The 24,664-nt window shown below is 38.0% G+C and overlaps 1 protein-coding gene across 2 annotated transcripts in view; it reads left to right on the top strand.

Annotated features, from left to right (window-relative positions):
- LOC143300215 (cytosolic purine 5'-nucleotidase-like) overlaps positions 1-23,163 on the top strand; it is a 40,691-nt gene extending 17,528 nt beyond the window's left edge. Inside the window, exons 5-19 of one of the 2 annotated variants that reach the window (XM_076613786.1) lie at positions 868-963; positions 3,669-3,757; positions 4,225-4,282; positions 4,724-4,817; positions 6,164-6,243; positions 7,044-7,104; positions 7,391-7,426; positions 8,515-8,619; positions 9,434-9,500; positions 10,369-10,591; positions 13,285-13,335; positions 15,520-15,580; positions 16,419-16,476; positions 17,004-17,122; positions 18,887-23,163. In XM_076613786.1, the coding sequence (XP_076469901.1) occupies positions 868-963; positions 3,669-3,757; positions 4,225-4,282; positions 4,724-4,817; positions 6,164-6,243; positions 7,044-7,104; positions 7,391-7,426; positions 8,515-8,619; positions 9,434-9,500; positions 10,369-10,591; positions 13,285-13,335; positions 15,520-15,580; positions 16,419-16,476; positions 17,004-17,122; positions 18,887-19,162 (1,474 nt within the window). In that variant the 3' untranslated portion in view covers positions 19,163-23,163. The remainder of the gene's footprint in view (positions 1-867; positions 964-3,668; positions 3,758-4,224; positions 4,283-4,723; positions 4,818-6,163; positions 6,244-7,043; positions 7,105-7,390; positions 7,427-8,514; positions 8,620-9,433; positions 9,501-10,368; positions 10,592-13,284; positions 13,336-15,519; positions 15,581-16,418; positions 16,477-17,003; positions 17,123-18,886) is intronic. The other variant, XM_076613796.1, reaches the window with a different exon arrangement.
- Positions 23,164-24,664: the final 1,501 nt, after the last annotated feature.

Here is a 24,664-nt window from a genome sequence, read left to right on the forward strand (position 1 = left end):
CTGTCTGTGCATCATGTGCTGAATATCAAAGACTGATCATACTGAATCTTTATCATATTTACCATTTACTCAGAGAGAGAAAGAGAGATTATAATCTGTACATTTGTTTTTGACACTTGTACAGTTCTTCATTTTGAAGAATGTGACAGAGCCAAGGACTTGTGCAACTATTCAGCTTGTACAGTTTCTGCCAAGCATCTCTTGTAGTTGTTTACCATGTTTATATTTATGAAAGTAAATAGACAGTAACAAAAAAGTATATAGATATTAGATATAATGCCCTGCAGACTTCAACTCAACACAGTAAGGGTATTTTAAAAAAAAAAGAAGAAAAAAACCCACTGACAATGTTTTAAAAATCTATATTGAAATAAAGCGGGGGGGGGGGGGGGGGGGGGGGGGGGGGGGGGAGTTTGACTCCATAGTCATAGGTACAGGTGGGGTGGTCACCTCAAGATTTTCTGCTTGTAATTTGAATAGGTGATACGTGATTGAGAAAAAATGTGTATATCACTATATCATATGCCGATGGATGGCTTAGAGAGTTGTTTGGTAGTGTCTGAGTGATTGGTGTGATTCTGATCAGAAGTGTGGGTGTGACATGAGGGAGAAAGGAGTGTGTGTGTGTGTGTGAATGTTAGGAACTGACTTCCAGGCACACTACCTCTTTACATGCACATGTACACACACACACACACACACACATACACATGCACGCATGCATGCACCCGCACCCACACACACACACACACACATATGCATGCACGCGTGCACATGCGAACACACACACATGCACACACACACGCACACGTCACTTTGATTAAAATTATCACTTTATGATGTGCATTTTTTCTTGTGTGTTTTCAGAGGTCTTTGGTTTGACAAGGTCTATGGAAACTTGCTGAAAGTGGATTCCTATGGCAACATATTGGTTGGTGTCAATGGGTTCCGATTTCTCAAAAGGTGAGGAATTGAGGTGTTTGGAATAGAGCCTACTCTTTCTCTTGCTGTCTCTCTGTTGCTGTCTCTCTCTCCCATCCTGCATACGCCCCTCTGAGTGTCTAAGTGTCTGTTGCAGTTTTCTCTCTCCTTTTTTTCTGTCTCTATTATGCTATAATGTATGTTTCTGCCTCTCTTTTTTGTGTTGTTTTGTTTTAAATTCATACACATACACATGTGTGAATCATCATTTGCTGTGAAATAAAAATGGCAATTCATGTCTGAACTGAATATACTCAGTGGATTGTGTCTTGCCACTTTTCTTACAGTAACAGTCAGTGTGTGTGTGTGTGTGTGTGTGTGTGACATGTCTGTTTATCTATCTATCTGTCTATCAATCTATCTATATATTTATCTGTCTATCTATCTATCTATCTGTTATACATGTGTGTGTGTATGTGTGTGTGTGATTATGTGCATGTGTATGTGTCAGAGAGAGAGGGTATTTTGATTACACGGAACATTTGGTAATTTAATGTCCCTATAGATACAACATGTGTTGACTAAACGGAAACAGGGAAGCAAGTGAAGGGAAAGGGATGTTGAACTGGAAAAACCAGCCAGAACTGCTGTTTGAGTGAAGCTCAGCAGTAAAGTGCAGGGATGGGGCAGGAACAGAGAAAATGGCTGCAGCAGATTTTTTTTCTCTCCGTCTCTCTCTCTCACACACACAGACAAACACTGACACTCAGGCTCACTTGCACACACACACACACACATGCACACATACGCACACACACACACACCTGCAGAGTGGAAAGCAGAATAGCAGAGACATGCAACTTCGTATTTAATTCTCGCTTCAGTGGGGTGCCAATGTAAAGTGCGGAGGTGAGGAGAAATGTGATCAGTATGTGGGACTCTTGAGAGTCAGACGGGCAGCATTGTTTTGAAGTTTTTGAATTCGCTGAAGAATATTATGTGGACAGCCTATGAGAAGAGAATTACAGTAGTCAATTCGTGACAGCACAAAGGCAGAAATAAGAGTTTTAGTAGTTTCAACAGAAAGGTACTGATGGATAGAGTTGATGCAACGAAGTTCACAATTGACTATGCATATCATATTTACTACCTGAGCATTACAAGTCAGCTGAGCATATTTGTTTGGTGATTTAACAAGCAAGAAAAAATTCTGAACAGCCCAACACATGAATGTTATAAAAAAAAAACAACAACCAAACACACACACACACACACACACACACACACACACACAAGAAAAACATGTTACATCACAATTTTTCCCTGTCTTTGAGTTTTCACATTTTCAAAGATTGTTACTCTTTGCATTGAATGATTATGAAAAATTAAAAATGGACCAAGCTTTATGCACTTTAAAGATAATTATGTTGTTTTGAAGGTCATTAGATTTTGAACAATCCATCACAAAATGGAAAAAAAACTCATCTTCATATACACCTCATCACTCTTTGTCTTCTCACTCTTCCTCTCTCCATCCTCTTTTTTTCTACTGTCTGTCACAAGGGTGTGCTCCATAACAGCTTCAGCCCATGCTCTGCGTTAGGGTCACATTCAGCGGGAGATGTAAGGCCCCATGAATAGAGGCTAATTCTGGAATTCCCAGGTGTTGCAATCTTTCTGCCCTGCTGTTATGCAACATTCCTGGAGAAAAGCATGAGAGCAAGGAAGGGTGACTGATTAAGCCTGCTTTCTCTTGGAAGCTTGCTACCCTGCACTCTTACCCCTCCCCCTCACCCTGCCCCCACAACCTCAAAGCCTGTCCCTACTCCCCATTTATTTTCATCTCCCTCCATGCTATTTACGTTACTGCTGCATTGCTGCCACTTCCTTGTTGGAACTGGTATGTGTGCTGAGTCTTTTTCCTGTTCCTTTATTGGTGCCCAACCTTTTTTCATTCTGTGTGTGTGCGTGTTGTGTGTGTGTGTGTGTGTGTGTGTGTGTGTGTGTGTTGTGTCGTGTTGTGTTTTGTCATTTTGTGTTTGTCTGTTTGTCTCAGTTCGACTGCCTGTGTCTGTCTCCCTCTCTGGTTTTCTCTCTGTCTCACACAGTACTCTCCCTCATTCACTCTGTAAATTTCTTTTATGATCTATTCATTTATCTTACATGGATGATACAGAATGAAAGGTTTTTTTTTAATAATGTATTTTTCTTTTTAGGTTAAGGGGAAGGAGGTATGTGAAGGGATAAACAGTCCTATTAACCTGCATACAAGTTACAACAAAATGAACAAATATTTATGAATAAAAGTTGAATTTTATATAAAGTTTAGAGAAAACTGAGAACCCATTGGGGGACAGGTTTACTCAGTGTTTGTAAAGTATATCTTTTTGCAGATCACATTGTGTGCGGTCACAGTAAATGAACATTTTGTTCTGGATGACCTTGAATTTTGCTGCACCAAATATGTATAAGTGTATGGACCCTTTCCATTAATATTTGTGATTAAATGAAATTTTCAGTTTAATTTTTAATCACATGTAGGGTCATTTTTATTTGTACATTTGATGAGTTAAGAATCAACAAAACTTGTACTTTGTCTTGTACTAGAAATCCATAAAAGTTTTTCCAGGCTCTTGCCATCACCTAGGTCTTGTGCAGTTCAGGAAAATGGGCAGTTTTCAAGAAATCAATTATGAAGCTGTATTATAAATCTGTGTCTGATTACAGTGATGAAATTTGTATTTCAGAACAGAGATTGCAGAACTGTACCCCAACAAATTCATTCAGTTGGACGACTCACGCCTGTATGTCTTGAACACTCTCTTCAACTTGCCAGGTAAAAAAAAAAAAAGATTATTCATCTGATATAGAAATAGGGCAAAAAAGGTAGCAAGCAAAGGTGTCAAAGATGTTTGCATTCATTTTGAACAAACAGAATAAAGCAGTGTGGCGTATGCTCTGTCGCTTTGTTTAATTCATAAGATTTTCAAAACTGATTAAAATGTTAATATCTTGATTAATACCCAAATATTTATTAGCTTCTTATCTGATGGTGAGTTACAGTTGGACTTTGATGGATGATGTGGTGGGTGGTTTACAGAGAAGAAATAGGAAGGTGATGGAACACAAACTGCCGTGTTTATACTTTATTGTCTATATGCTGTTACTGTTGGAATGCTGCAGCATTATAAAATGAAAAATCTGACAATTGATGAACTGGAACCTTTTGTTTAAAATTATGTATGCAATTGAACCTCGTGTTAAAAGAGAGCATGATAACTAATGTCTTGCTTGTTGTTTCAGAGACATATATGCTGGCCTGCATTATTGACTACTTTTCATCCAAAAAAGACTTTAAGAAGTGAGTTTACTTGGTTTACGTTGTTCTTTTTCAGCTGTTTCAACAAAGTCTCCTTTATCCATCACCATGCCTCTTATCAAACAGGGGCACTGCATATATGCAGGCATGTATATACATATACCATGTACATACACATACCACTTGCTCATGCACATGCACACGAACTGCACTTCATAGTACAACATGTACACACACGCGTGTGCACACACAAACACACACACACACACACACACACACACACACACACACACACACACACACACACACACACACACACACACACACACGCATGCATGCATGCATGCATGTATTCACTAGATTTTAAGTGCAATACAATGTGGATTTTGTCATGCACGTATAACTCTACATGGAATTAGGGCTATGGTGACAGCAATGATCTGGGTTTACAACTAATGACAGACTTATTGTGGCATCAAACAGGAAGAAGGAAGGGATTGATTGTGGGGACATTTTCATGTCCTACAAGTCCATCTTCCAGGACGTCAGAGCAGCTGTTGACTGGGTACACTTGAAGGTGAGGTTCTGCCTCTTGTGTCCTCTTCCTTGTCTTTTTGTGTATGTCTGTCTGCCTGTCTGTCTATCTGTCTCAGACTCATGTCTCCACTATTTCTTTCTGAACTTTTCTCTCTCTCTCTCACTTGAATACACATTGTATCTTTCTGGGTTGTTTTTTTTGTTGTTGTTAATCACTTTTGAAAGTTTATTTATTTGACAAGACTCTCTTTTCAGTTACAATCTGTTTGTTTTACAATCCTTTTTTTATGTCTGTCTGTGCTTTTTTTCCTTTAAAATTTTTTTTTTTTTTAAAGTCATTTGTCACTTGCTGTTTAACATGGTCTGTCTGTGCCTGTCATGACCATGCTTTCTTTGCTTATCTTACGTTAGCATTACATTTTGTCTCATCTGTCCTCATTTTTCTTTCTACACTTTCATTTTCTTCCTGCTTTCTCTTTCTTTGTCTCTCCTTTTTTTTTTTGACAAGTTCATTTTTTTCTGTCACTGTGTCTGTCTTCCCCTGCAGACTGTTGCAGTATAATCTGGATATTGGTTGATAAAGTTTTGTAATTCTCAGTAAAGTTTCAGTTTCATGGAAGTGTCATAGCATGCAGATTGATCCATATACATACCACAGCATCAGCTATAATACCTTCAACAACAACAACAAAAAAAAAAAAGAAAAAAAAGAGCAGACTGCGCATAAACACAACGCATTGGTCAGGCCTTGAGAGGTTTGTATCAATATGGTTTTTGCTCACGGCACCAAACATCATTTCCATCAACCAAAAAATTTTTTTAAGGCTTTTTCATGTGTCCATTACATGCATGTATAGACCAGCTTTCCACAGTCCTTTTTTACTTGTCTTGCTCCTTTCTCTCCTTATACTTATATAAGGACGAAGGTGGCAGAATGGTTAAGACACTCAGCTGCAAATACAGAGAGTCAATGAGGGTGTGGGTTCAAATCCCACTCTCATCCTTTCTCCCAAGTTTGACTAGAAAATCAAACTGAGTGTCCAGTCTTTCGGATGAGAAGATAAACCGAGGTCTCGTGTGCAGCATGCACTTGGCGCACTGAAAAAGAAATTGTGACAAAAAAGTATTGTCCTCTGGCAAAATTAAGTACAAATATATCCATACTGATAGGTCCACAAATAAATAAGCATGCACTCAAAGCCTAACAAGTGTGTTGTGTTCTGCTGCTGTCAGGCATCTGCCTAGCAGATGTGGTGTAGTGTATTTGGATTTGTCGGAAGGCAATGAAACCTCCTTGAGAAACTGAAACTTATATAAACTGTTGATACTGTTGATGAAGCAGAGTCTTGAGCATGAAGGGAGTACGTTGTGTTGACTTGTAATCAGGGAGACCTCAAGTCAGAGACCATCAAGAACCTGGAGAAATATGTTCACAGGGATGACAGGCTACCTGTGTTGCTCAACAGGTAAGACATGATTCCTCTGTGTGTGTTGATGCGGATGTATGTGTATAAATGTGTGTGATTTTTGTGTGTGTGTGTGTGTGTGTGAGTGCTTTGCAGAGAAAAAAAATTCTATAAACTATGTTGAAATTTTGGAGGCGTTATGTTTGTGCATAATATGCATGTAAGATTTCTATATAGGTGTGCACATAATGAATGGATATACGCTGTGCTGTATTTTGCTTATCATTATCTGAATACCAGTGAATAGTTTACAGTCACTATTGTGTACCATCCAAGCATTACATGCTTTTCCAAAACTGCCCAATCATTCGACTGTTTCCAGAACTACCTGATAATGATAGCTCTATGATTGTGATAGTCAGTGATGAATCGGTGTTCTCCATGTCTGATTTATGAAATCAACTAGATTACTTCTATTTATCATTCTGATATTCTATTAAACAAAAAAGAAAAAGAGAGAGAGAAAAAACAACAACACAGAAGCCATAGACGGCAGTCACAGACACATAATTTGAATTGTGGAAAGGTCACCCCAGATTTTTTATTCTATTTAAAACCTTTCCAAAAGTGAAGTACAAGGATAGACTGATGATACATATTTTGGATAATTTCATTTCATGATCAATATAATAACAAAACATGATGTGCTTCATTTTTTTTTATATTGTTTTTAAAGGAGGGGGAGGTGTGGTAGGTGGCAACTGGTGGGTTTGTTTTTTGTTTACTTGGAAGAAGTGAGTAAGCTTGAAATCTCATCATAATTCATATGTAATTATTTTCTGCTTTTTTTTTTTCAACAGACTTCGGATGCATGGAGCCAAGACTGTGTTGATCACCAACAGTGATTATGAATACACCAATGTAAGTGACTTTTGATTCGTTTTTGTCATGTTTGATGCCCCCCCCCCCCATCCCCCCCTTTTTTAATATTTTATTTAGCCAAGTTCCTCTTACAGTTCTTCAGTCTATTTGTTTCTCTGTATGCATGTTGTGCATGTGTGTGGGGTGGGGTGGAGGGTGTTGTTAGGAGGAGTGAGCGGGGCATGCATGATTGTGTTCATGACAGTGTTGTATGAAGTTTAATGTTGTTAAAAGTGTTAACAGTACCTGACCATTAACATGAGCATTGGCTTTTTGATGTTTGCAGAAAATCATGAACTATCTGTTGGACTACCCTGGAGAGGTGAGTGATTTTGTTTGGTCAGCATGAAATTATAAGAATGTTATTGTTTGTAAGTAGACATACAGTATGTACAGTCATTTTTTCCCCTTCATTTTGATGTATTGATAAAAAGATACAGAGGGCTCACAAAAAAAGCAGCTCTACAAGGGAGATAAAAAGAAATTCTCAGAGAATGCAAGTCTTGTTGACTCAGGAATTATTTTCTATATAATTATGATCTCGAGATCTACATGTAAATATGATGGAATGAACATATGACTGTGAGATTACAGTTCTTTTTGGTTCATCTAGAAACAATATAAGTGGTTGCATATTCATTTTCTTCTCTAATGATGGTTTGCTGCATTGTTGTTGAAACTATTATTGTTTCTCTCTCACATGAATGCACACACACACACACACACACACACACACACACACACACACATGCACGTCTACAACATTAGCTGGTATGTTCTGAAGAGAAGATGAGGAAGATGAATTCAAGATAAAATGCCCTTATTATTTAATGAGTGGAATGGCATGTTTCCAGGTAATGTTTAGTGGAGTGTTGGCCTTGTGACAACGCCAATATTTTCTTCCCCGCCACTCAACCTTGAGTGGTTATCTGGATGTTAGCCATTTGGATGAGACGATAAACAGAGCAAACAGAGGTCCTGTGTGCACCATGCACTTAGCATACGCAAAAGAACCCCCAGCAACAAAAGTATTGCCCCTGGCAAAATTCTGTAGAAAAAATCCACTGTGATAGGAAAACCAGTACACTTGAAGGCAGGAAAAAAAGAAGAAAAAATATATATAGGTGGCACTTTCACTGTAGTGACGCACTCTCCCTGGAGAGAGCATCCTGAATTTCACACAGAGAATTCTTTTGTGACAGAAAGAGTGCAATAAATCCAAAATTCAAAATAATTTTGCACAAATGCTTGAACGAGCGTGAAATGTTCATTTGAACTGCACAAGCTGAATCAGTTCTGAGTGCTTTGAATCAGTTATGAAAGCATTTTGGGAAAAGATGACACATATATGTATGTATGTTACAGTTATGACAAAAGCAACATTGTCATGTATTTGTTACGTTTGGACAGGATGGGCAGAAGAAAGAATGGACGTCATACTGGGACTGTGTTGTGGTAGATGCCATGAAACCCTTGTTCTTTGCTGATGGTACAATACTGCGCAAGGTTGACAAGGTATAAGCTCTTTGTTGCTATTGCTGCTGTTGCTATTGTTATGGTACAGTACTGGATAAAGTTGATGAGGTTATGACTGTTTGTTGCTATTGTTGTTACAGTATGATGCTGCAGAAAGTTGATAATGTAGTCACTTTGTTGCTGTTGTTGTTGTTACTGAACAATGCTGCATAAATTTGACAAGGTAGTGACTCTGTGTTGCTGTTGCTTCTTGTTATGGTACAATACTGCATAAAGTTGACAAAGTAGTCAGGTTTTTGTTGCTATTGTTGTTGTTATGGTACAGTACTGTGTAAAGTTGACAAGGTATTTACCCTTTGTTGCCATTGTTGTTGTTGCTATTGATGATGGTTTTGTTTCCTTTCATTTGAGATACTTATAAAAAAATTTTTTCTAAAAATAGTGGTCAAACAGGAATGTAGTGGTTGTCCATTGTTTGTTTTTGTTTTGTATTTACAGCTCATGACTGAGACACTTTCTGGCAATGCATCCAAATCAGTTTTATTTTAGATTAATATTCTTGGAACATTTAAATTTCAGACATATTTGTATGTGGAATATGTGTGTTGGAAGATACTAATTTTTGTTTGTTTGTTTTTGTTTTGTTAGTAATGGCCCATTTAAGATTAGTCCAGGGTATTAAAAAGAATGTCATTAGTATTTCCTTGTTTGACATTCAAACTTATACGCAAAAACTTAAGTGTGTGTTTTGATATTACTCTTCTTGAGAAGTGCACAGGGCTCTGCACTAGTTCTTCAGGAGTGCACATCATAAATATTTTATTGTTGGTATTATTTTGGTTTCATGAAACAGGAGACGGGAGCGCGGCAGATAGGCCACCATAAAGGAGCCCTCCAGCCAGGGGAAGTGTATTCTGGAGGTGAGGCTTTGTAAAACACAGGCGTTATCTAAAGCCAGAGCTAGTTTAATCAAACTTAGTTGTTGTTTTTTTTTCTTCAGCTATTGATTTGATGACAAAACTGGTTAAATCATGAACAAAGAATGATTGATCAGTCTCTTGGTCAGTCATAGAAATACTTTGGTATGAAATTTATAGTCTGGTTGTATTTAATCAGAATCTTCCCACTGTTATCCAGTACATCATGGGGATTCTGGAGGAGTTGAGATTAAGAGATTTTTTTTTTTTTTTAGATATCAGTGTTGAGTTAAAATGTCAAAGAGTTTGCATGAGACTTAGAAATTGTTTTGGAAGTACCAGTGTTTCCCTTGCAAAAAACTAATGCAGGATTCGCAGTTACAAAAATCATAATGTAGATATGCAATATCATTACTTGCAAGGCTGACTAACAGTTTAACTTAACAAGAATACGAGTTACTGCAATGGCGTTTCTAATAGTATACTCCACCCCCTCCACCCCTCCCACATTCTGCCAACCCCTTTACACTTCCTAAACCTCTACTTTCCTAACCTGCTCATGTCCCACTGGGTCATATCACATGTTCTTTTTTTCAGCTGAAGGTTGTCTTTATACTCTCCATCACTTGATCATTATTAGCGATTTATAGTAATATTTAATTCAGCGGTTGAGCTCTGCTTCACTCCTTTTGCATTAATCAGGCCATTTTCACACCAGTGACTAAAGAGGTTTCAGAAACAGAATTGTGCTGTTGATTGATTGCATGCTTCTTGTGACATCTTAATTACAAAAACAAACAAAAGACATTAATCATTGGCGTGCTGTTCGCCTTTTGTATAGCTCCAGTAATGTGATTTTATGTTTGTATAGGTTCCTGTGATGTGGTCTCCAAGCTTCTGGGAGCGAGAGGCAAGGATGTCCTGTATGTGGGTGACCACATATATGGTGACATTCTCAAGTCCAAGAAAATCCGGGGCTGGCGAACATTCCTCATCATCCCAGAACTGATGCAGGAGGTGCGAGTTTGGACTGAAAAGTGTGACCTGTTTGAGCAGGTCACAACACTGGAGGCCAACCTCTCGGACATCTACAAGTGAGTCACGCTGAAGCGATGTGTGTTTTATGATGTCTTTGTTGTTGCTGCTTTCAGCTGTAACTCTTTTTTTTGTTTGTTTGGTTTTGCTTTTTGTTGTTGAGAACTTTCAGATGCTCAGTTTTTTTGGGTTTTTTTAATGAGCATGTGGTTGTTGTTCTCTTCCTTTTTCCCCCCTTTTATTGGCGCAACTAAGCATGGTTTGTGTGTAAAAATGCTTTGTAATTGTGAATATGATGCCTTGCTAAGTAAGACTCTTACGTCATTTTTTTTGTGTTTTTTGTTTTTGTAATGCAGACTATTTGGATAGTAGTTGGTTGTGTTTTTATGTTTGCTACGTTTTCATTGCTCCTGAATGCTTTGAAACTGAGTATAATGCCTTTCCAGTTAGAACTCTCACGTCGTCTTTATTATTGTAATGCAGAATATTTGGATAGTTGTAGGCTGTGCTTTTATTTCTGCTGTTCTACTTTCTTTGTTTTGTGTTTGCAGTGTGTATGTAGTTCATAGACATGACTTCAGAAGTGACATATGAGAGGGGACCTTGCACTGTCTCTTTGCATGTCTTCGTCTAGGACATGTGTGCTTTTGACAGAAATGTCTCTTTCACAGGCAGGCCTTGTGCAGCTGATGATGAACCTTTATCAGTTTTCAACAGAAATTTACCTCAATGTAAAATGCGCTTCTGGGCCAATCTTCTGTGCATGAGCATTTTATCAGTACTTTTCTGTCATTCTCTGGCTTCATTTGTGTCTATTCTCAGGCGCAGTACTACAATTCAATCTGAGAAGGGAGGCAGGGTAATCACACAGTGTATTCTGCACTTACCTATCATTGGAACAAATGCATGTCTTGGTAGTGTCTACATCTGTCTCAGAAACCATGCAAAACCATCAGATTTCTGTTGGGGAGTTTGTTTTATGTTCATCCTTCCTCTGACACCGACGTCCTCTGACCAAAATTGCCACTTTTTCTCCAGCAAATGTGAAAGGAACATCAATGTGTTCACTGCCAAGGAAACACAACTCTTGCCACAGGGCCTCTGCCAGGGAATTTTGAGTGAAAATGGGTATAAATGTATACAAAATTCAACAGACTGCATTTCTTGTCAGAAGAATGCAAATCATGCCCCCCTAATCCCCCCCCCCTTTTTTTTAAATATTTTATTTATTTATTTATTTTTTTTAGGAAATTGGGCTTTCGGTTGATAGTAGTTTAGAAATTGGGATGTGCAGATATGATTTTGGGCTGACTGAACATTGAAGTATAGTTTAGTTGTTTGATTTCCTTTTTTTATATATATAATTTCTTGATACGTAAAACATAGCTATATCATCATGAATTTCTCAACAACAACAACAACAAAAAAGATAACAACACAAAAAAATTGTGTAAACAAAGAAAACAAACCAAATGAAGTCCTGGTATCCAAAGTGTTGTGACTGAACTAACATAATCAAAACTATTAAGACGATACACATTTTAGAAAATTTGAAAACACAGTCATCAAAGTCACTAATCTCCCCTTCTTCCTCATCTCCATTCCCCCTCCACTTCCTTTCTTTGACATGCCTTTGTAGTCCTGATGGCACTTGCCTTTTCTCCCTTTTTATGGACATGAAGTGGTTGAACATTTTCAGGATTGTGCTGTGCCTCAATTCTCAGAACAGTTGGTGTCTGCAGTATAATCTGGGTCATCATAACTGCCTTTGCTTGCCTAACTCTTGGTTGAACATCAGTTAAAACACAATTTCTATTTCTGGCTGAAGGAAAATTCTTGAAAGCCTAATTACGAGTTAACCTTTCATGTAGCAGTATGGCTGCAAATACAGTTTGACTGGTTAACCCATCATGTAAGCAATGACCAGGTTAACCTTTCCAGCACCGCATGGATTATAGTCTTTGCAGCATTCCTGCCTGGGAGGTTTTAAGGCTGTAGCACTGGTTCTAAGATCATTTGAAAATTAAAAACTGACTGATCGCATAGATTTCTGACATGTTGCCTCAACTGTCAATGTTTACTTGGGCATTGCTCCTGTTTAGGGGCAAAACTATGCATAATGGTGCCCAAGTTGTGTTTGGGAGTAGGGTCAGTTTGTTCTGCAAAGAATGTGAGAAGGGAAATAACTCACCAGTGGCCCTTCCACTGAAGAAAATCATTGGTAAGACATTTTGAAATAGGTTCATTGTATATTTCAAATCTGGGATGGGAGTGGAGATCCCATCAGTAATCACGTGCTGAGCTGTTGATTTGGTTGTGTCAGACCTGATTGACATAAAAAAAAAGTGTCAGACCTGAAAGCTGACCATAATAGACCTTTCTATGGGCCAGTAAGTTCATTATCCAGATTGTGTGTGTTCAGCCGAAGACTCTTGCTTTTTTAACGCCAAAGATAGGTTTCACTTTTTCGTTGGTTAATTTATTTGAGTTTCCACTGTACGTTTTGAATGATAAAGGGGCATGAGAACTGACTCAATGTTTGGTTTGTGAAAAGCCCTTCAAAAGGTCTTTCAAAGTGTCAAAATGTAACAAATACAACAGTAAAAAAAAAAATTAAAAAAAAAGAACAGTAGTGGTGAGCATTGTTTTAGGTTTTGTTATAGGAAATCCCATTGTAGGTGATTGTTAAAAGGGTATGAAAGGCCCTCATCCAAAGAAATTGAAATTGACATAGTATGTGGTTTGTGGAAAGGTCTTTCGAAGTGACAGAAGGTAACGGGAATGACCAAAAGAGAGGGTGGCGGTAAGTACTGACAGCTTTTCAGTATAATTTGCTCTGGTAAAGTGTAAAGACCTACTGCTCTCAGTTCTGCTTTATTTGCGTCTTCTGGCAAAGCGTAAACCATGATACTGCTTGTAATTCTGCTTTGGAAGTGTCTTCTGGCAATGTGTATGCCTTAACTTCTACTGCTTTTTATTATGCTTTTTGTGGTCATAGGTGTTTTCTTTAAATTGCAAGCCACAATTGCTTCAAATTCTGCTTTGAACCATGACTTCATATAGTTCCATTCATGTGTGTCTTCTTGCACAACTGCTTCCAGTTTTATCCATGTATCACACTGTGTGTGTGTGTGTGTGTGTGTGTGTGTGGTCCACTTACAAATTGCCTAACCATAACCTCATATTGGGTGAGTTCTGAATGTGAATAAACCTTTATTTGAAGTAGTCCACTTGATTTGTCAGTCGACATGATTTTTTTCTTGATATTTACACACACACACACACACACACACACACACACACACACACACATATATATATATATATATATATATATTGTTTTTTTGTTGTTTTTTTAATTTTTTTTTTTTTTTTTTAGCTATTTCTGCATTGGGCATTCCAGATTGTTTTATGTAATGAATACTCTGTTATTATCTCGGGTACATTGATTTATAAATGTTTGAAACATTATTTTATCTTTGATGTTAGTGTATGGTCATGTCTGTAATTCATTTTTTTTTCTTCTCTTGCATGTTTTCTACTTTCCATCTACTTGTTTTTATCAGTTTCTGTCAAGAACTGTGCAAAGAGTGGGGGCCCATTTGAAATATGGGACTATGCTGTCAGTTATCTGTCAGAATTTGACTTCTTACAATCTTGATCAACATATGGGTTGCCCAGTGATAATAATTGTGATTTTATCTTAATGCTGGTATTGTTTTTTGTCTGTTGCTCTTGTTTTATGTTACACATGAACCTGAAATGGGTTATTGAGTGATATTGTTGCACATCTTGTTTTGAAGACAAAGAAGAAAGAGAGTCATTTATTTCAGGTAGGTGTGTGAGTATGTTTGATTGGAGGTTAGGGAAGTGAGGAGAAGACAGAAGAGGTAAAGAGAGGACAATATCTATTGTCACAGTCTGAAACGATTGTATCTTATATCTGTAAGCAAGACTTAGTCACTCAGTGTTAGTATGTCTTGACAGATCATGTTCAATGTCTTTCTTAAAAGATTAATTAAAAAAAATTTTTTTTTGTTTGATATGATCTGTGTGTGTGTGTGTGTGTGTGTGTGTGTGTGTGTGTGTGTGTGTGTGTGTGTGTGATTGTTCATATCTGCAATTTGTGGTATTGTCTTGGCGTATATAAATACACATATATGTTTGTTTTTTCATGTGTAAAAGTATGTTATTATGTACTGTTATATTTGTATTGTTTCATGGTTTCATGTTAGGTGCTTAGAGCCCATTATAAGGGGAGTCTGCACCACATAAGTATATTTTATTTATGTATATGTATGTATGGTTGTTTATATGTATATATATATACACTTACTGACATATGATGATATACATAATTCTCTCTCTCTCTCTCTCTCTCTCTCTCTCTCTCTATATATATATATATATATATATATATATATATATATATTCTGCCTTCATAAGATGAGACATAGCAAATACAAGAAGGCAAATATTCAGTAATGCATGGATATAAAGAACAGTTGGGAGAATTTCACAGGCAACTGTAAAACAACCACAAGCAATTGCAGTATCTACAGATGAACAAGATTCAAACATTTTGGCATAAGGTGGGATAGGTAATGTTTTTTGAAGGTGGTTTGACAGTGGTGGTTTTTTTTTTTTTTTAATCATCTCTGGTTGTGAGTTCCACAGGTAGGTGCCTGAGTATGCCAACTAAACTTAAAAGATCAACCTTTAGGATTTTGATGTGGAATGTTTGTTTGTGTTTCTTGATGGATTGATTAGATATCTTTCTATTAATGTTGGTGGTGCATTCCCTATCACAATTTTGTGCATCCTGATTCCTTTTTCATACATGTGACATTGGGATTGGTGGAAGAATATCTGCTTGTTTGTATAGTCTGGAGTCAGTGAGAGAGAGAGAGAGATGTGAAATAACTGCCCTGTCTTGAATCAGAAATGGTTTAGAACACTGAGGTCCTGTCATTCTGTTTTACTACAGGTTTTTGGACAGCAGTGCTGTAGAAGCTCCAGACATCACCAAAATTCAGCACTCTCTCAGAGTAAGTACCTTTAGCCAGTGTGTGCGGATGTGTGTGTGTGTGTGTGTGTGTGCGTGTGTGTGTATGTGTGTGTGTGTGTGTGTGTTTGCATGCCTTTGATAACTGAATGGTGGCTATGCCTTCTCGTGATTTCATGCTCAAATCATTTTCTATTGGTTATACCCTTCTTGGTGTAAAGTTTCTGAACAGCTTTGGTCATGGATGTACCTGTATGCAGTAAAAGCATTCAGCTGTCAAAACTATTTCAAGAAAAATGTACTTGAATTTGGAAGAAAAGACTTATGGTGTGTGCTCATTGTCTGTTCTGACATATATTCTGCAAAGAACAGTGAAAGATTTCTCAAAGATTTGTATATGTACTAAGGCTGTGCAGTAATACTCATTTCATTTTCAGTGAATGTGTATGTCTGTGTGTTTATTTGAGTTTATTTGCTTATTTGTTTATTAATCTATTATTATTGTCATTGTTATTCATTTTTCCCTGTATACATTTCATTTCTTTATTTGTTTGCTTACTTATTTTTATTTTATTTCATTTCACTTTTTGACTTATTTATTTATTTTTAAATTTTTTTAATTCATCTAATTTGGTAACTTACCCATTTATTTGTTTATGTATCCTTTTTTATTTCCCCTCAAGGCCTGACTATGCGCTTTGGGTTACGCTGCAGGTCAGGCGCCAGCTTAGAAGATGTGATGTAGCGTATATGGATTTGTCTGAATGCTGTGATGCCTCCTTGAGAAACTGAACTGAACTCATTTTAATTTGTGATCCACTGCTGCCCGTCCTCCAAACTTGCCACTTGTTTGATTTTCTGTTCTTTGTCAATTCCCGCAGGATGTTGCCTACAAATTGGACATGTCCTATGGGAAGCTGGGCAGCCTTTTCCGCAGTGGTAAGTCTGTTGTATGCTGATCTGGTGGCTTTGATATATCTGCACATTCTTTGCTGCTTTTTAGACAAAGAGGATATAGATTTGTGGAATTACAGAAGCTTTAGTTGAGCATCCAAAGTAGAAGTCTGAAATGTTTGGTTTTGTTTTCTTTATGTTTTTTAAGTGTATCATATATCGAATTTGAGATAGATACAGTGTTTCATGTCTCAGGGTCGGTTATGTTTAGGCTTTGATCACAACAGACAGTGATCAAACAGTGGGATATTTAAAAAAAATTAAATGCAAAATGTATCCAGTCACATGTAAGTGAGGATACGGAATGTTTTCTGTTGGTGAAGAGCCAGCAGTGAAATTAAGGGATTTGTGTGTGCATGTGTGTGTTTGCATGTGTGTGTGTGTGTGCGTGCGTGCGTGCATGCGCGCATATGAATTCACTACCACTATCACAGGTTATAAATATACGCTGAAGCTAGGAAGTACAGAAGAGCTTTTATTCATGTTTTGGTGTTTCCCCTTCTCTTCCTCAGGGTCGCGACAGACCTTTTTTGCGTCCCAGGTGATACGCTATGCCGACATCTATGCTGCCTCCTTCCTGAATCTGCTGCACTACCCTTTCTGCTACATGTTCAAAGCCCCTGCTATGCTGGTAAGTAACTTGGGATGTGATAGTTTTAAAAACATCTTGTCACTTTCACTTTGAGAGAAATCAGTGTTGAATACCAGCACACAAGCAGTACGGAAGACAAATACTCACAACACACATGCACACACGCAAAATAAAAACTCTGCACTCACTGTCTGCATATGAAATTTATTTCTTAAAACGTTTCTTCAAATTTTTGCCCCAAGGGCTTTGTTAGAAAGAGTTAAGAAAAAAAAAGGTAAGACATTGAGTTGTATGTGTGTGTGTGTGTGTGTGTGTTTCTCTCTCACTCTCTCTCTCTATATGTATATCTCTCTCTGTCTATATATATATATATATATATATAAGAGAGAGAGAGAAAGAAGATCTATGTCTGTCCATCTCTCTCTCTCTCTCTCTCTCTCTCTCTCTCTCTATATATATATATATATATATATATATATACTCTCTGAAACAAGAGAGAGGTATACACACACAGACACAACCACACTTAAATCAGATTTCTCTGTAAAATTCGGGTTGCTCTCCTGGGGAAGAGTGTCACTACACTGAGTGCGTCACCTTTTTTTTTTTTTTTTTTTTTTTTTGTTTTCTGTCTGCACATATATTTATTTTTTTATGAAACTGGATATTTTCTACAGAATTTTGCCAGGGACAACACTTTTGTTGCTGTGGGTTCTTTTCTGTGCACTAAGTGCATGCTGCAAATGGGACCTAGATTTATTGTCTAATCCAAATTACTAGCATCCAGACCGCCACCGAGGGTCTTTTGGAGGGGGAGAAAATACTGGCAACTGAGGGATTTGAAACAGTGCACTCAGATTCTATTGCTTCCTAGCAGGATGTGTTGCCTATAAGCCAACACCCCACACAACACATATCAACCCCTTCTTCACATAAACCTGTGAACTGCGATGTGTTTGATTGCTGACCTAAGTACCAGGTATTGACTGTTGGAACGCCTGTGTAACTAAATCAACCCTTGGCTCCAGATGAACCTGTGATCTGCGCTTTATGTGATAGTTAAGATTGCTGACCTATAACATGTTGAATTTTGCAGCACCCACATGACTGCATCAATCCTCTTGTTCCCAGATGAACCTTAGCTTTGAGCTGTGCTGTGTGTCACTAGACTGCTGACCTGTGCTGTAGATGTTGACTGACTGCTGACCTGTGTTGACTGACTGCTGACATGTGCTGCAGATGTTGACAGACTGCTGACCTGTGCTGCAGATGCTGACTGACTGCTGTCCTGTGCTGCAGATGCTGACTGACAGCTGACCTGTGCTGCAGATGCTGACTGACTGCTGACTTGTGCTGACTGACTGCTGACCTGTACTGCAGAAATTGACTGACTGCTGACTTGTGCTGCAGATGCTGACTGCTGACCCATGCTGCAGATGCTGACTGACTGCTGACCTGTAGATGCTGACTGACTGCTGACCCATGCTGCAGATGCGGACTGACTGCTGACCTGTAGATGCTGACTGACTGCTGACCTGTGCTGCAGATGCTGAGAGACCGCTGACCCGTGCTGCAGATGCTGACTAACTGCTGACTTGTGCTGTAGAGGCCGACTGCTGATTTATGCTGACTGACAGCTGACCTGTGCTGCAGATGTTGACTGACTGCTGACCTGTGCTGTAGATGCTGACTGACTGCTGACCCATGCTGCAGATGCTGACTGACTGCTGACCTGTTCTCTGGATGTTGACTGTTTCAACACAGTTGTCTGACTGAACCCTGGACCCCCTTTTGTTCCCACAGATGCCGCATGAAGCCACAGTGGACCAGGCAGGCTCCGCAGAGCCTGCCTCGGCAGAGAGCGGGGAGGCACCGCCCATGGTGCGCCTAAACTCTGAGGCGGTGATGATGGAGGACGAGCCCAGCCCCAAGCGCCACAAGCCCAATGACGGCAAGGACCACGTCCCTCACCTGCGAGCCGCCAAGCCTCAGCGGGACTCCTATGCCCAGGACGATGACTTTGACTCGGACGACTCGGAGGAGTCTGCCAAGACGGGCGATTCGGTCGATCATACATAGTGTGCAGGGTGGTTCCCCCCCACTTCCTACTTACTCCTGTCTTTCTCTCTCTCTCTCTCTCTCTCTCTGTCTGTGTCTCTCTCACTCTCTGTCTCCTCCTGCCATGTATAGATGCTGACCCCTGTGGTGTGGTGTAGACTGGTTGACAGTGATGCTTACTGATCTTCACTGTTGTCATGTCAAAGGACTGGGTGGTCTTTTTCTGAATGTGATCGAGTCAGTGAGTATGTTTTGGAGAATGGGGTGGGGTTGTTGCAATAGATAGTTGTTTTACTTCAGAGTAGCATTAGTTAGGATTGACGAAATTGAGGCAAAAAGTGTTTTATTGTTTTGTTTTTTGTTTTTGTTTTGCATTTCAAATTTGACTAAATTGATGCAAAAAGTGGTGTTTTGTTTTTTTGTTTAACCTTTTTCAGTGTGACTGTGCACTCATCCTAATTTGGATGTCAATGCATGTGTGTGTGAATGCACATTTAAGTATAGCTTTATCAGCAATGCAGGTGGTATAGAAGCTAAATTTGTCAGGATTATGGTTTTCGTGTTTTGTCAAAGACACTTTAGGGTAGGTAGGGTTAATGAAAAGGAAAGATCATTTGTGATGACAAATGATCAACTACAATAACAATCTTTTCATTCCACTGGCTTTCATACTTTAGGCCTGATGGCCTTACTTATGCTTCCTTTGAGTGTTGATATATTCCATTATAAACATTGCTGGTGTTGGCACATGGTCATTTTTTTGTTTATGTCTAGAGTTCATAAGATTTACTTCCAGATTTGTTAATCCTTCCAAGAAGAATTTTTGAACAAGTTAAGCAGGCATGATTGTTTAGGAAGTGAGTTTTAGTGTTCTGAAACTCTTAGCAAAATTTTGATGACGTAGGTTCCTCAGATCTGAGGATCATTGAGAAGGTCCTTTGCGACATGCCCTCTGTTGGCTGTGCAAAATATTAGCAAAATGATATAAAGGTTATGTGTTCAGTAAACATAATCTCTTAGAATTTCCTCTGTGTGTGTGTGTGTGCTTAACTTCAGAAAATTCATTCTGAATTATAAAGAATGTTAAAAGCTTTGAGAAGATCCTTAGGAAGGTATCTGCCTGTCAGTGAAATAACATTGATGTAGCTCAGTCTTCAGTAATGCATACTGCCTTCTGTGCATAGCTTTGCTGTACATTTTTGAGGTATTTCATTTGTTGTTTGAGGCAGTGCATACCAGATGATGTTGCCTTAGTCTTCAGTTTAGCCACACTGTACTTGTGACTTCATCTTCATTGTTCTGACTGGTCATCGCACTTTCTTCTGTGGACAACAGTGGATTCAGCAAAACCGTTTTAATTTGCTGGTGCTGAACAGATCAAGTTTCATCAGTGAATGATTGTGACTCCAGAATAAATGGTTAGCCTTGACATGTTATGGAAACACATATGGGTATATTCGGAATGGTTGATTTGTCTAATTAACGCTTCTTTGCTTTCCCCTCCCCATCCCAACCTACTTCACCACCACCACCCTCCCTTTGGCCCTCATCTTCAATATGGGTTCGTAGACTGACTGGTGTATATATATGTATAAAAAGAAATTGTCACACTGGTTCTTTTCCCATTTTCCCTGGCTTCTGTTTTGTTATGTTGTGATTTTTAAGCTTATATAAAGTACATTGACTGAAGTTCTTGTTGTTTGAGGGGAAAAGTAAAAGATTTTCTTTTAAATGCAGCAAAATACAGGTAGGTTTTGCGCATTGGATAATGTGTGTGGAATGCATTTTTTTTTTTTATGCAAAGATTTGTGTTATCTGGTCATACTTTTTGGTGACTGAAATATTGGAAACTGGTCAAGCCTGCATACAGCTTTTACTTTTATCTTTAAAAAAAAAAAAGTTTTGTTTTATGTTTGTGTATTTTGTTGTATTTTGTTGTGTGTCATGTGGTAAAGCATTCTTTTATATATTTCTTGTACAGTCAGTTGTAATATTTGGACCCTTCACAATTTTGAGTAATGTCCTTTAAAAATAAATCTATTTCATCAGTTGTAATACAGGGTGCCAACACTTTCTGTGATGTTTTATGTGGTTCATTTTTAGTTCATTTGGTACTGAGCATGTTTTGCGCAAGGCTTTTGGGTGTATTATGATGTTGCAGCCTAATCACACAGTGATTACTACTGCAGTTTGTTTTAAGTATGAAAAATAGGAGAAGAGAGGAACAAGGCTATATGTGTGCAAGTGTATGTGTGGGTGTTGCATTTGCCCATTTATGATCAGCACTACAGCATATGTGCCATCAGTTTGTACGGTTCAGAAGGACATGTTAATCCTAGTATGTGAAGCAATGTTATTTTAGAAAGGATGCGAATGAAAGGCTTAGAATGGTCAGATTTCTCACATTCTTTATAATTTATGGACATTTGTACATATCAGTGTATATTCCACTCGTGTGGCTTTTGAGTTGCTGTCTGTTCACACGCGCGCACACATACACACCACACACACATATACATGCATACACAGTGCGCACACATACACACTCACACACACACACATGCACACGCACATACACACACACATACACACTCACAAGACACATACATACACACAGAGCACACACACACACATGTATACATACATACATTGCATACATACATAAATACACACACAAATGCATACATACATACATACATACATACTGATACATACATTTGCACACATGTCCTTGCCCACTCTTCCCTTCAAAGGCACACACCCGTACTGACACCACAGAGAGAAGAAATGAGACACACATATTTCTCAAATGAACTTCACATGTGTTATATGATATGCATAAAGAAAGGAAGATACTGCTGAAGAATGGCTTTTAGAGCCATTGGTTTATGTGAAAACCACAATCAATCTGGTTATGTTCCTGCCTTTGGGCTTCAATGACAACGAAAACATAACACAGCTACAGTACATGCATTCCTGGTGCTTGTGTGCGAATATGCATTTGTGTCAGTTCTGAACCAGGGATTTTTATTTTGTAGAGAAGTGTAAGTTTTTTTGTCAGAAAAAATGATTGGGTTCGCGTTGGCATCACACTGGTGTTGAATACTCATCTGTTTTGGCTAAAAAAAAAAATTCAAAAAAATTCACATATCGGATTTTGCTCCTTGTTTAGTTTAACAGAATAGTCCAGTGACTGTGCTAAGTTTATTGGTTTGTTTGCCAGAAATTTAGCAAGATAGTTTAAAAACCAACACACATGCATTTACACGCTCGGTGCAGACAGTAAATACATGCACACACACACACGCACACACACACACACACACACACACATGCATGCTCAAGCAAATGCATAAAGCAGTCTTTATTTCCACCTCACACACATGCACACACACGTGCACTCATACACACACACACACACACACACACACACAAACACACCACCTGTGCAACAATTGAAATGTGCCAGGAAAAGGAGAATGTCAATATGACATAACAATTTTCCTTCCATTTTATATACTTTGTTTGTTTGAATATAGTGCTGGGGACCAGAAATCCAGATTGTTACTTTTCTGCCCAAGATACAGATATGTACATTAAAGACTGTGAGAGCATGTGTTCCAGTTGGCTTGTTAGTGAGTAATATGTAGTGAGAGAGACACACAGCTCTGAGGTGTGTTTTTGTATTGTTTGATTCACATGCGTGAATGTCAGCCAAGTTTGATTCACATGCATGAATGTCAGTCAAGATGAAAATGTAAATAAAGGAGTGTAATTTTGTTTGTGTTGCTTTGGTCACTTAGGTCATGGCAGACTGATCATTCAATTTAATCTTGGTGAGTCATCGATAGTGAGTCAGTTCACTGAAGTTGCACTTGTTTTGTTTTGTGGTCCGTTTCATATAAACCAGTGGATTTATATTTCTTTATTGATGTAGAGGTATGTGTGCATGCTTACACACACACACACACACACAGGCACACACACACACACACACACACACACACACACACACACACACACACTGGTAATGCAAATTCATCAGCTTGTTTATCATCCGAACAAGTGTGTTGTATTCTTATACCTTTCAATCACATTAATAATGACTGACATCATGGCTGGTGCCAGAGTTTATCAGTTCAGCACACTTTTTTTTCCTTCATAAGATTACAGAAGGTATTATCCTACCTGGTGATGACCATGTGTGCTATTTTGCTCCATGTTGATGTGAAGAAGGAAAAATTATCAAACAATGGAATTTTCCATCATTTTTATTTATTTCATTGTTCCTATTATCCTACCTGGTGATGACCATGTGCGCTAACTATTTTGCTCCATGTTGATGTGAAGAAGGAAGAATTATCAAACAATGGAATTTTCCATCATTTTTATTTATTTCATTGTTCCACAGTTGTGACAAAAGATTTCAAAAATGGAAAAGAAAAACCTACCTAAAAACAACCGCTCACAAACTATTCATTAAGCCTGTCTGTAATAGATGATAATGTTTGGTATCTTGTGTTTAATTTTTCTTTTTTGATGTTTAGGCTACATATGTGTTCTGTTTGTAAACGCCTAGGGCTTATTTTCAAGATGAGGCGTAAATGCTCATAATAATAATAATAATGATAATGATAAATTGTTTAATGCAAAATTTCTTAAAGAATTGATCAGGTAAATAAACTCTAAATTAGAAACTTAAATCACATTTTCATTCAGATGATTCAGTATGTATCTTTGCAGTGCATGTTTCCGATGGGTACAACTTGCAAATAAACATGTAAAATGTGAGTTCATGGTCATGGGAAAAAAAGAACTAATCAGGACCTTTTATCTGAATGATATGTATTTTTCTCTTTTCTTTTCGTTTTTTTGTGATATGGAAGTTCTTCAGAAATGTTACTTTTCTCTCAGATTAGACCAATGGTACATATTTAGAACAGTTGCATATGATTTATTTTTCTGTCTGTCTTGAAAATTTGTGTCACACAGCATTTGTAGTTCATGAGTTAAAATAATTAAGGTTCTTAATTTGCTGAATCTGTATATTTTGCATCCCACACTTTTTTTCTTTGGTTCCAGAGTGTAAATCTGCTGTTTTATATTCTGAAAGCATTAGGTTTATTTTGGCACTGTATATGCCAAAACATTCGGTCTATTGCCCAAGTGTTGAAGCTTTAGAAAGATTTTGATGCTTAAATATACACCCCTAATAATCATACCTTCACTTTGATCTGATTATATTTTCTTGTAACCATCAACTTTTCTCATGGCAACAAAATGAATAATCCTGCCTCAGTATATACATACCTCCAGCATTTGATATCATACAGACATTGCAAATGCTTAAGTGACTTACATCATTGAGTTTCTAAACATTGAGTTTCTAAAGAGGGCATTTTGAAGCTAAAAACTAATCTATTGACTGAATATTAATTTTGATTTGGGGCGTATTTGATGCTCCAGTATTGTCAGTCTTACATGCAGGATTTACTGTTAATGTGTTTGAAATATATTTTCATA

This window comes from Babylonia areolata, chromosome 2, assembly GCF_041734735.1.
Source record: "Babylonia areolata isolate BAREFJ2019XMU chromosome 2, ASM4173473v1, whole genome shotgun sequence".
In the NCBI taxonomy this organism is placed as follows: domain Eukaryota; kingdom Metazoa; phylum Mollusca; class Gastropoda; order Neogastropoda; family Buccinidae; genus Babylonia; species Babylonia areolata.